The sequence below is a fragment of the Danio rerio genome, chromosome 16 (genome assembly GCF_049306965.1).
Source record: "Danio rerio strain Tuebingen ecotype United States chromosome 16, GRCz12tu, whole genome shotgun sequence".
Classification (NCBI taxonomy): domain Eukaryota; kingdom Metazoa; phylum Chordata; class Actinopteri; order Cypriniformes; family Danionidae; genus Danio; species Danio rerio.
Window position 1 is genome coordinate 47168766 of NC_133191.1, and position 13375 is coordinate 47182140.

Sequence of the window (13375 nt, forward strand, 5' to 3'; positions counted from 1 at the left end):
AGAATTTTAAAAGGCAAAACTACAGTTATAATCACAGTTATTATTTTGTTGTTTTTTTACGGTCAAAAAATGCATTGAAAAAATTTAAATGTCACAAAATCAGGACTCTAAAATAGCTGGTTATATAGTTCATTGGTTTGCCTTTGTCATTAATCAGTGCCCTTTCTCCCGCAGAGTAATAAATAAAAATAAAAAAAGTGACATTTATTTTAAGAATAAATTCTCACTATTAATAAATCATTGTTTATTTATAATTGGGCTAGGTGATAAAATTTGTATCGGTATTTATTGACCGAACACCATTTTCAATAACAATAAAAAAAAATAATAATAATAATTCGATATGAAGTTTCAGTATGAAAACTATAGTTTTATTAAAATGTGGCTGCTGAGAACGTGTAAGTCTGTCATTTCCAATGGAGGTGCACAACTTTCATGACACGAACATGAGCAACGCGTACAATATTTTCTAAATGCCGCGTATGCACCACAATTCATTAAAATGAAAGTAAATGAACCAATCTGCTTCACACTTTATATGGAATATACACATTTTAGTAATAACAGCAGACTAATTACCTTAGACAAACACAGCGCATCCAAACACTGCAGCACTTTTTATTTTTTTCCATAAGCTTGCATCAGAGCAGCAGCAATGATTTGTCTGTTTGTCATCCTCTGAGAAAACAGTTGAGGAGACGATAAATAAAAACGGATGCAAGTATGTTGCCAGAGTGGCTTTTTGGATTCTTTTCTTGTGCATCCCAGCCACTAGCTTCCCATCTGAAAGATTTTTAGCATAGGGTGTAATATAGTCATTCATCTTCACAAATTGAAATGTTGTAGTATGCGTTTGAATAATGATGGTTGGTTCCTTTACATAAAAGCTCAGATTTGATCATCATAATTAATTTTGTTGACAGAGTTTGAGATTTACTGTATCATAATTATTCACAACTTACAGACGTTGATCTACCTTTATCATTGCACACACTTTGTTCTATTATAAAGAGATCAGATATTTTGTTTAAATATTTTTGTTTTTGACTATTAAAACTATTAGCCTTAGTAATGTTGGAAAAATTAAAATAAAGTGGTCAAATAAATAAAAAAATCCTAATATTCCTAAATGGATTGTTAAAAAAAAATAAAAATAAAAATAAATAAAAAAAAAAAATCAATCAATGAAATAATTATCAATATTGAATGATATAAAACATGATATCGTGATAACTTGTTATATCGCCTAGCCCTAATTAATGGTTATTAAGGTAGTAGATATGTTTAGGTGTCGGTTAAGTATAGATTCACCTCATTTAGTACACAAGAACATCTAATATCCGCAATATGTTGATATGAGCTGATCTAAAACAAGATCTTAAACTGCTGTTACAATGTAAAGCTTTTTGGACTTTCACTCTAGATACTTCATCTCCAAGAGGTTTAAATAAGGAGTTTGACATTCGTCCTTTTCTGTAATAATTCTTTAATGTTTAATTAGGGGTTTGGGTAAAGTTTTTTTGGCTATATATTTTGTTGTATATTTTTTGTTGTATTTCCTTGTTATATTCTGTTTTCTGTAATTTGTGATGCAATATTATGGTTTGTTTCTGTATTATCGTTTTAAATATCCAAGTTGTATAATTTATAAATGTGTACCTTTTTTTTCGTTTTTCTTGTTGTGAGATAGTAGGAGATCATGTGATCCACGTGATCCAGAAGTGTACAAAAAGGAGTACCTTACTGTGATGAACACTGTCTGATGAAGAGGGGTGTGCTCGAAACGTTACATGTTTTGTGTCAGCCTTTTTTAATTTATAAAATGTTCATGTTTAAAGCTTTGGTGTTGCCGCCTTTTTGAATATATAAAGTATAGGGATGTAGAATAAGATCATGCAGAATATGTACTTTATAACTATTGATAAACAGCCAATATCTTAATAACAGGCAGGTAATAAAAATGTAGTTAATAGTGAGAATTGGTACTTAAACTAAAGCGTTACTTTAATGAGTGAATGTAAAAAAGTAACAATAATAATAATAATAATAAAAAAACAATAAAAAAATAAAAAAATTCAACATTCATTATTATTGGACAGCATAAGATATAGCTGGAAATCTAATATGTTACTGATAGATTCACCCAGAAGACTCTAGCACCATGGAAGCAGGTTAAGCATGGTATTTTAAAAGCAAAGCCCTTGAGTAAAGCGCTCTTACAGTATGTTCCAGTAGACAATACATATCCCAGAGTTCTGCGAGCAACCCTTTTCAATTCCATACACCTGAATCTGATACTCTTTAACAAACCAAACAAGAAAAGCTTCCGTGCTTTCAACAAAGACAAGAATAACTGTCTCTGTCCTGCTTTAAGTACAGCTTAAAAGTTAAATCACCCCCCTATGCTTTAGTTTTTGTGTTGAAGGTAGAATTCTGGGAAGCCGTGGCTGCCTGCGTCACGGGAATGATGTCAAAAGGAAAGAAAACACCGAGCGATTTAAAGTTTCATTCAGTCTGCTGTTGTGCAGAGGGTGAGGGTGGGAATTGTGCGAAGCATGTGTGGTCTGTGTATACGCCTGCTGAGTCTACACCCATTTCACACGATTGTCTACGTGCTTCGAGTCCACAGCAGCTCTTGAAAACTTTACAGGCTAATAATAGCAATGCAATTGTGTCATTAAACCTACAAATCACAAGTTACATGATTCAATCCTTCAAAGAATTCAATCCAGAGGTGAAGAGAGTCACTGTTGGTTTCAATAGCCACCAAATTCAAATGTTCCCAAAGCACTTCTTTAAAGAAGTTAACCTTAAATGGCAATTGCTGGTTTTTGTTTGCATCCAAAACTGAGGCATACTGTATATAACCATGGTGAAGGCACAATGCAGCACATTCAACTGCAAGCAATAAGCAAAGGGGGTGGAGGTGGGTCGACCAATACTAAACCTTCCTCCCCATATTATCTCGACACTCCCCTAAACGACAGCTATAAAACAAGAGCCTGTGCAGAGCTACATGCCTGTGAAAACCCATCCTGGTCCTTGCTAATTATGATAATCAGTCTAGGAACTCGACTGGCAGGAAAAACGCAGAAAATTATAAAGATATCAAAGTAAATGAGGAGCAGAAATTGGCAGTAAAATGACGTGACTCACTGATCTACGTCTGCGATGGTTATATCATCACACATGTCTGGCAGAACGGCACGAAGAAAGATAAGAAAAGAATCCTGTCTAGAACTTATGCAATATTTAAAAAAGGAAAAAAATGCTAGTCTTCACTGATTTGGACCAGACACTCCATTGATCACTAAAGTAGACATTAGGCAAAATGCTCATGCTGCTCATATCTATACAACACATTCTATACACATATACACAAATGCATTCATATATACAATTGAAACCAGAAGTTTACATATACTCTAAAAAAAGGAACATAACCATTTTAAAAAAATGTCTGATGGTAAATCATACTAATTGTTTACTATTTTAGGTCCGTTAGGATTACCTAAATGATTTACATTTGATAAATGTCAGAATAATGAGAGAAATTTATTTATTTCTTTTTTATTAATTTCTAGGGAGTCAAAAAGTTTACATACATTTCCTTGGTATTTTATTCAGCTTTGCTTTTAAACTATATAACTTTGGTCAAATGTTTTGGGTATCCTTCCACAAGCTTCTCACAATAGTTTGCCCATTCCTTCTGACAGAATTGGTGTAACAGATGGAGTCTGATTTGTAGGCTGTCTTGCTCGCACAAGCTTTTTCAACTCTGCCCACAAACTTTCTAATAGATTGAGGAGCAGGGCATTGTGATGGCCACTCCAAAACATTCACTTTGTTATCTTTAAAGCACATTTTAACTAATTTGGCAGTATGCTTAGGGTCATGGTCTGTTTGAAAGACGCATTTGTGGCCAGGTTTTAATTTCCTGGCTGATGTCTTGAGATGTTGCTTCAGTATTTCTACATAATGTTCTTTCTTCATGATGCCATCTATGCTGTGAAGTGGACCAGTCCCTCCTTCAGCAAAACAGCCTCACAACATGATGCTGCCGTCCCCATACTTCACAGTTGGAATGGTGTTCCTTTGTCCTCCAAATGTAAAGCCTGATTTATACTTCTGCGTCAGGTGACCGGCGTAACCAACGGCGCATGCAACGCGCGTGGCTGTGCATTTATACTTCTGCGCGCTGTCTCTGTTGGTCTGCATTAACACTTCCGAAACGCTAGTTGGCAGTGAGGTGTAAATGTTCCTCTGTGTCGAGTTTCTTCACTACTTTTTTGCTTTTCCTGAACACTTCCGGGATGTACAAGTGGCTCAAACTCGCTCATTTTGAGGCAGGAACCGGCGGACGTGCAACAACTTTAACTGATGTAAACACAACATAACTTTCCATCCGGAGCTCCTTCACGGTACTCCACACATGTAAACAATCGCTCGCGATTGTTCCCTGGGCTCTCGGTCCCGCCCAGACTCGTCAGCGCTACCAAGCCGACCAATCACAGAGCTTACGCTACACGTCGTTGCGACGTGTAGTTACATTTTTTGAGAGGTGCACGTCAGTGACGGCGATGGCCACGGCGAAGGGCTATGCGTCAGCGTCGTAGCATACACCGGTGTTTGACGCAGAAGTATAAATCAGAATTAACACTGGTCATTATGGCCAAACAGTTCAATCTCAGTTGCATCAGACCACAGACATGTGTCCAAAAATGTGTCTTTTTCCCAGTGAAATTTGACAAATAGTAATTAGTAAATAGTAGTTTTTTTTCGTTTGTTTTTTTGATTGTGGCTTGTTGATTTCCCCATGTTGTCACACAAGGAAGCAGTATGTTTAAGGTTTTCCTTAATTGCTATTTTACAGTTGTGCCTCCAATTAACTCAAATGTCAATTAGCCAAATCACAAACTTCCAAAACCTTCACACCATCATCTTCTTTAGAGGCATTATAAACTTATTATATGTAAACTTGACATTAAAGAAAAGTTATAACAATTTCTCAAAGAAATATCTGAAATCTGAAACACAACTATTGGCATTGGTGAATAAGCTGTATTTTATAATTGAATAAAAAATAAAAGTAAAATAGAAATAAAATAAATTACCTTAAAAGTGTTAAAAACCTGCAGTTTGGTCCCCTCACAAAAACTTAAATTTTTAACAAATTTTATTTCTACATTAAATCACATAAAAAAAAGGATTTTAAATACCTAGACAAGGAATCTTTAAAGCCATATTAAAACTTAAATGCTTAAAATAATTTGTATGAAACCGGGGGTGGTGAAGTGGCGCAGTTGGTAGCATTGTCACCCCACTGCAAGAAGGTAGTTGGTTTGAGCCCCGGCTGGGTCAGTTGTCATTTCTGTGTAGAGTTTGCATGTTCTCCCTGTTTCCTCTGGGTGCACCGATACCCCACAGTCCAAAGACATGTGCTATAGGTGAATTGGGTAAGTTAAAATTGTCCGTAGTGTATGAGTGTTAATGAGTGTTTGGGTGTTTCCGAGAGATGGGTTGCAGCTTGAAGGGCATTCGCTGCATAAAACATATGCTGGATAAGTTGGTGGTTCATTCTGCTGTGACGACTCAATTAATAAAGGGACTAAGCGAAAAAGAATGAATGAATGAATAAATAATTAATAACGGCAAAATCGGGGTCCGCTGAGCTTAGCAGATACATTTATGGAAAATAAAACAGTTATTCTAAACTGTACTCGATAAATATTTTTTTAAATGCTATCATACTAAAATTAGTGTCTTTTAGTGTCAAACAATATTTTGTTTTAAACTCAAGATATTTCTTAAAATAAACTACAAGTAAAACAACATATATATAACATGCTAAAAAAAGTAAGTTTAGCTTTGACCCATTGCATAAATAGCATTCACTATAAATAGCACTTATTTAAATTGTATATTATACAATTTACTACACTGTCAAATCGAAAACTCATTTAAAGTGAAACCAAAACTTAGTGCCATGCTGGCAAATAATAAAAATACTCTCCAGTCACTCTCATTGGCACCAATCCAAATGTGTGCAGGCTTTGAATTATTTGCATTGTATAAAGTCACTATGGTCCTCAAAGTACAGTTTGCTTTATACTTTACAGCAAGTCTGAACTTCTGACGCCACATGACAGCTTTCCATGAGAGTCAGACCAAATGTTTTAAACATTCCCTGTCAACATTTACTTCCACTGAACATAACAAAAACATATTCCAGAAAATGTATCCTATGCTTTTTATAATATTACGCAAGACGCTTCCTGCAACTTTCCTTTAAGATATTGTTTTTAGGATGTTGAAGAAAAGTGAAAGAAAACAAACTAGAACAGTGCATGATGCAGGGGTTTTGCGTGAGAAAAACAGAGTGTAGGTTTGTCCTGAAGGAATCAAATGCGTGACAAAAGCAGGCCTAGTTTAATTAATTAGATCTTAAGCTGGTGTCTAATCCATCTTAATGCTATTACAGTAAGCAGGAGGAAAGTACAAGCCTGTTTTGACAGGCTTCCCTTCTTGAACTCATTACAATCATATCAGAATAATATTAAACCCATATGGCAAATCGTCTAAAGTTTCCTTAAACATTTGTTGCAAAACAAACTTAAATTCACCCTGGTCTAAGTAGCTGCCACTTTTCTGCAGACACAAGCGCAAATGAAAATACACTTTTTAGTTGACCAAAAAATGAAAAATCTGTCATCATTTACTCAAAAATTATTAGTTTAAAACTTTGAGTTTCCTTCTGATGTTCATTCATTCATTCATTCACTTTCTTTTCAGCTTAGTCCCTTTATAATCTGGGGTTGCCACAGCGGAATGAACCGCCAACTTATCCAGCACATGTTTTACGCAGCAGATGCCCTTCCAGCTGCAACCCAGTACTGGGAAACATCCATACACACTCATACACTACAGACAATCTAGCCTACCCAATTTACCTGTACCACATGTCTTTGGACTGTGGGGGAACAGAGCACGGAGTGCGGGGAGGACATGCAAACTCCACACAGAAAAGCCAACTGAACCAGTCGAGGCTCAAACCAGCAACCTTCTTGCTGTGATGCAACAGCACTACCTACTGCGCCACCACGTCACCTCCTTCTAATCTTCAAAAAAAGATATTCTGAAGACTGTTTGAAACCTGTAACCATTCTCATAGTATTTGCTTTTCTGCTTTCTTTCAAATATTTAAATAACATGAACTCATAAATGGGGGTCTGCATGATGGCTCAGTGGTTAGCACTGTCACCTCACAGCAAGAAGATCACTGGTTCATGTCCCAGCTGAACCAGTTGGCATTTCTGTGTGGAGTTTGCATGTTCTCCCCATATTCATTTGAGTTTTTTTAGGGTGCTGTTTCCCCCATATAGTCCAAAAACGTGGTGTAAATAAATTGGATAAACAAATTGACCGTAGTGTACGAGTGTGTGTGTGAATGAGTGAGTGTATGGGTGTTTCCCAGTACTGGGTTGTGGCTGAAAGGGGATCTGCTGCATAAAACATAGGCTGGAATAGCTGGCGGTTCATTCTGTTGTGGTGACCCCTGACAAATAAGGAACTAAGCCGTAGAAAACTTAAAAGTTTGGAACCATTTATAATGTGACTAAAATTTCATTTTGAGGAAATTAAACCGCTCTAAACCTAAAAATATCTTGACAACTTATATATAAAAATCCATACATCTGTCATTTACAAGTGTGATTTCAAAACATGAGCTGACAGTTAAGTGTTTTATTCAATACTTAAATATATACAGTAATAATTTAAACTACTGTTTGATGATAACAATACATGTTAGGTAAATTGCTTATGCATATCATCATCCTCATCATTACAAAACTACATTCAGGCTTTAAATTTTAACTTAGTTAGTTTACAAATTGCTGAGTTTTTACGGCAATCTGTGATTTCGGTATATTACAATAAGGGAAGCCCTATTGCATGCCCTGAATGAGTTACGGGGTCTTCTATGTTTGAAATATAAAATGATAAATGAAAAATAAGTTCACATGTAAAAATGTGTGTAAAACGTACACTCACCTGCCACTTTATTAGGTACACCTGTCCAACTTGTTAACGCAAATTTCTAACAATCTGCTGCAGTTCAGTCCGAGCATCAGAACAGGGAATGGGATGAGCTATAAGTATTTCAGAAACTGCTAATTAACAGCATGAAAGCATGGATCCATTCTGCCCTGTATTAACAGTTCAGGCTGCTGGTGGTGGTTTAATGGTGTGGAGGATATTTTCTTGGCACACTTTGGGCCTATTAGTACCAATTGAGCATATTGTCAGCGCCACAGCCTACCCGAGTATTGTTGCTGTCAAACCCTTTATGACCATTGTGTAACCATCCTCTGATGGCTATAGTATTTCCATAAGGATAACGCGCCATGTCATAAAGCGCAAATAGTCTCAGACTGGATTCTTGAACATGACAATGAGTTCACTGTACTTAAAGGGCCATGACACCCCCAACTTTCGGTTAAAGTCTACTTTAGAATTTTTTCAAAAGATGCATGATTAATGGGCGTGGAGCTCCGCGAGCATAGGGCAGGAGTGGGCGTGGCCAGCAAGGGGAGAAGGGGAGCGAACAACTGTTGTTGACAGTTTGCTCACAAACTGAGACACAAACCGTGAGGAGACGCATGAGTTTATAGTTTACAATGTTAAAATGCAAAGAAATAAACAGTAATTTAATGCCCTGCTACATTTGTTATTCGTAATTTCATATACACATAACCACAATATATATCATTATAAAGATAGTGTGTTCATGTAAACACTATAAATGAGGATTCTCCCTCGATCCCCGGGTCTATTATAGATCTGAATGCAGACTCAGTGCAGCAGGTCTCCTGACCTGTCTATTTTAACCATTAGCTCTGCTGGAAATATAGAGGATTTAGGCGAACACAGCAGCACGGCGATGTGTCTGAATGTGAACGAACTCCTGATAAAAGTCATCGCCCGCCATTCTTCAATTCTCGTACTGTTCTCCCGACAAAAATGCTTGCAGCACACACACAGCTTTGCTGTATGATCGGCCCTGACAAGATCGCGGGGATAAAACATGCAACAAACCCCGTGGATCATGGAAACAAACACATACGAGCCTTCATGAACGGCTACTGCGTTCCGTTGGTCTGTGTCTCACAGCTTGCTTGAAACCGGCAGGTCTGCCTTCGGAAAGCACGCGCAGTCATGAATAATTAAGCAGCCGGCTCTTCTCATAGGATAAGGAAACTCTGCTTTGAATAATAATGAGAAACCGACGTGTCATCATTGCACTTGCAGTACTGCGCTACGTCGCTGATTTTGATCCCGCCCCAAAAAACATTTTAAACCCGGAAGCTGAAATTAGCTGAAAAAAGCTCAAAATTATCCAGTTTCCCCCACAATTACAGCTGACAGGTGCTAACATTGTCTTAACTGATGCTCAACACAAACAAATCTGTTAAAATAAAAAAATGTTCTCCAGGGTGTCCTGAACCTTTAAAGGGCCATTACAGTCACCAAATCTTTATCCAATAGAGCACCTTTGGGATGTGGTGGAACAGGGGGTTTTGCATCATGGATGTGCAGTTGACAAATCTGGAGCAACTATGTGATGCTATCATGTTAATTTGGACCAAAATATCTGAGGAATATTTCCAGTACCTTGTTGAATCTATGCCACAAAGGATTCTGAAGGCAAAAGGGGTCCAACCCGGTACTTGTAAGGTGTACCTAATAATATGGCCGGTGAGTGTATACATGTATATGTGTATTATATTCTATATACTTTAAAAATGCTTATTAAAAAATATAAATATTCTTTTGATGAAACTGTAGAAAACATGAAGTTAGAATATATATTTTTAATATGATAATGATAATTTTTTTTCATATGATCATACATTCTTTGCAGAAAAAATGAGTGTTAGGGCCATCAAATTTTGGTGAAAATCATCAAAAATGCTGGACAGTGCCTGGCAAAAAGGGAAGGGAAGGAAAAGGATATTTTATCATGAATAAAAGCTTGTTTGATTTGAGTAATTGTGCGTGTCTAATTTGACTGGATTATGTGTATAACAGTTCATATCTGTCAATCGCTGCTCACAGCTTTGTTTCCATTTGGCCCAAATTAAACACTCAATTTACTTTGGCTAAAGTCTGGGGTCTGTTCATGCTAGTAAGGCAACCAATTCACAAACTATGAATGCTTTAAATGTGAGAGCCAGCTATGCAGTTAAATCATTAACCCTCCTATGTTTTGTATAATCATTTTTTAATATTTCCCGAATTATGTTTAAGAGAGCAAGGTAATTTTCACAGTATTTCTTATAATATTTTTTTCCTCTGGAGAAAGTCTTATCTATTTTATTTCGGCTAGAATAAAAGCAGTTTTTTTTTAAAGCATTTTAAAGGTCAATTATATAAGCCCCATTAAGCAATATTTATTTTGATTATCTACAGAACAAACCATTATTATACAATGACATGTCTAATTAACCCAGTTAAGCCTTTAAATCAGGGGTGCCTATACTTTTTCTTAAAGCTCTGCATACCCTTTACCAGGTCCGTGATGTCATTTACTTCTGCATTCTTTAAATTTTAAAAGTCCGTACTGGCCCAATACCCCCAAGTGGTTTCGTGCTCTCATCAGTTGGAATAGAATAATTTAGCAATATGATAGAAACATTTTTTTTTTCTGATTACCCAAATTAATTAAAGCAACCTAGACCACACAGAACCTATAAAGGTACATTTTCAAATTTATTTTAGAAAAGCATCTTTTTAGATTTATTATAACATAGACAACATATACGGTAATTTTAATCACGTTCAATTGTGTTTTATAGAAATTCAAAGGGTTTTCTTTACAATGATACCAAACTTTAGCATTTACACCTCTGCATGTAGATTTGTAAAGCTTATGAATTTGGGTAGGCAAAATCCAGGCAGAAACTCCACAATAGCACTCAACTTTAGGAAATTAAGGGCCAAAATGCAAGCTTAATTGAGAGCTGTGGGCTGAAAGTAAATATAGCAAACGGTGTAACATTAAAGTTGGCATGGGTTATTTCCTAACTTATTACATAATATTTAAAAATAAATATTTGCTAATAAGTATTTGCTAATGCACTCAAAAGAATTTTTTAAATGTATATTATTTTAACAAACTTACTACAAAAAACAAAAAAATTCTATTTAGAAAACAATGGGTCAGCGCCATTAGCCTAGTGGTTAAGTGTGCCGACATATAGCACTATTATGCTCACGGCGACCCGAGTTCGTTTTCCGGCTCGAGATCCTTTTTCGACCCTTCCCCTCTCTCTGCTCCCAATACTTCCTACTGTCCTTTCCAAATAAAAGGTAAAAAACCCCTAAAAATAATTATAAAAAAAAAAGAAAACAATGGAGCTCAATGACAAATACACTAGTCATGCTGAACCTGCCTTTGCCTTAATTTGATGTCTTCTTCTTTGTCCCCTATTCGCTAAATGACAGTATGTACATTGGTTACAAATCTGATTCATTTATAACATTTAATTAAAACATTTAATTATTATTTTTATTTGTAGCTCAACAATAAAACAAACAAACAAAAGATTACCTCAAAATAGAAATGAGAATCTCGGTTAAAGGCATTCCTTAATCCTTCCAAACATTTTCCTCTGGTGTGCTAAATCAAAGGATACAAAGAGACAACTTTGGCCTGCGGGCCCTAGTTTGGGCATCTCTGCTTTAAATGTCACTTTAAGTTGAATACTAGTATACTCAAAAATATGATGTAGTCATCATTGCAAGGATAAAATAAATCAGTTATTAAAAATAAGTTATTAAAGCTATTAATGTTTGGAAATGTGTTGAAAACAAAACTCTCCGTTAAACAGAAATTGGGGGTAGGTCAGCAGTCTCCTCAAACTATGCATTCATTTTATGAATGAGTTCTAGACATTTCTTGCCTTCCTCGTCTGTCAAAGCAGCTGTTACCAAACACCCAGCGGCACATTTCAGCCCCACACAAGCTTCCAGAACACACATGCTAACTCCTGATAGCAGGATCAGATCACCTGGAAGCCCTCAGAGTAGAGTTTAAGACATATGTTTGAGGTCAAAAACCTCAATGAACTCTAGAAAGAAAGCTGGAGTGAAACGAGGTTCAAGGGGACGAACGGTTTTAATCACTGGGCTTTAAAACACACCAAAGCAATGAGTAAAAGAGCCGCAGACATTGACTGTACACCTCTATGTGCTTAAAGAACAGATGGTTTGCTTGAGGGTGAGATGATAAAAGCATGGCATATGATTCTGAGTGCCAAGTAAAAGTGGGGGTTATTAGTTATTATGTGAACTTACTTTCTAGTTCCTCTTTTTCAAAGTTTGTGTGAATGTTAGAGCTGGTTTTCCCCTGGTCAACAACAGCTTCATCATCATTGCCCTGAATCGAGAGAGAGAGAGAGAAAGAGTGAGATAAAAATGAATAAATTTATGTCACACCAGAGTAAACAAACAAACCATGGCAACACGAGCGGGTGCCATTCCAGTCGCTGCCGCTTTGGTCTGGCTATAATTGAGAATTGTGCAATAGTTTAGAGTTTATACCGTAAGTGGGCTTAAGACTATTGTTTTTGACAATGCAATGTCTTGGCAGAAAGCTAAAGGAAGCAGGTCACAAAATAAACAGCTAGAGTTAATTTTGCATCAGATGAACCAAAATACGTGAACAATAGTATAACCTTAGCCCACTTAAGAAGTAACTAAATGAAACAAAGCTAATAACTTAACTAAATGAAAGACATACAGTACAGCTTGAAAAAAATAAACATAAAAGGTTTGAAAAAAATAAACATAAAAGGTTTGAAAAAAATAAACATAAAAGGTTTAGTAGTTGTATTACTATTGGTTTTACAACAATCACCTATCCTGAAATGTTTTATAGAATGACATGTACTGCTAAAACATAACTTACTTTATTTGCAGCATGACTCTTAAAACAGCCCATTACAATGATCATGAATATACATTTGAGTTCATTCAGAGCGCAAAATGTTAAATATAAATGACAAACAACATTAACAATAGTAGAAGAACGAATGTCTTTGGACTGTGGGAGAAACCGGAGCACCCGAAGAAAACCCACGCAACACAGGGAGAACATGCAAACTCTACACAGAAATGATAACAGACCCAGCTGGGACTCGAACCATTGACCTTGCTGTGAGGCAACAGTGCCACCCACTGCTTTATTTTCCTAACCATTTTAAGCTTTTATTCTAATAGTATGTCCATTTAACCAACACAACCTCACAGCAATTTACAACTTTTTGATTTAGTGGCTAATTCGTATGAATTTATACAATGTCATTCATACAAT

General features: G+C 36.2%; 1 protein-coding gene across 21 annotated transcripts in view; it reads right to left on the reverse strand.

The window, feature by feature from the left end:
* The window catches only part of slc4a7 (solute carrier family 4 member 7), an 83066-nt gene that overhangs the window by 45982 nt on the left and 23709 nt on the right, over window positions 1–13375 (reverse strand). For all 21 annotated transcript variants that reach the window (XM_073926593.1, XM_073926589.1, XM_073926591.1 and 18 more), the window contains exon 2: window positions 12358–12439. In XM_073926593.1, the coding sequence (XP_073782694.1) occupies window positions 12358–12439 (82 nt within the window). The remainder of the gene's footprint in view (window positions 1–12357; window positions 12440–13375) is intronic.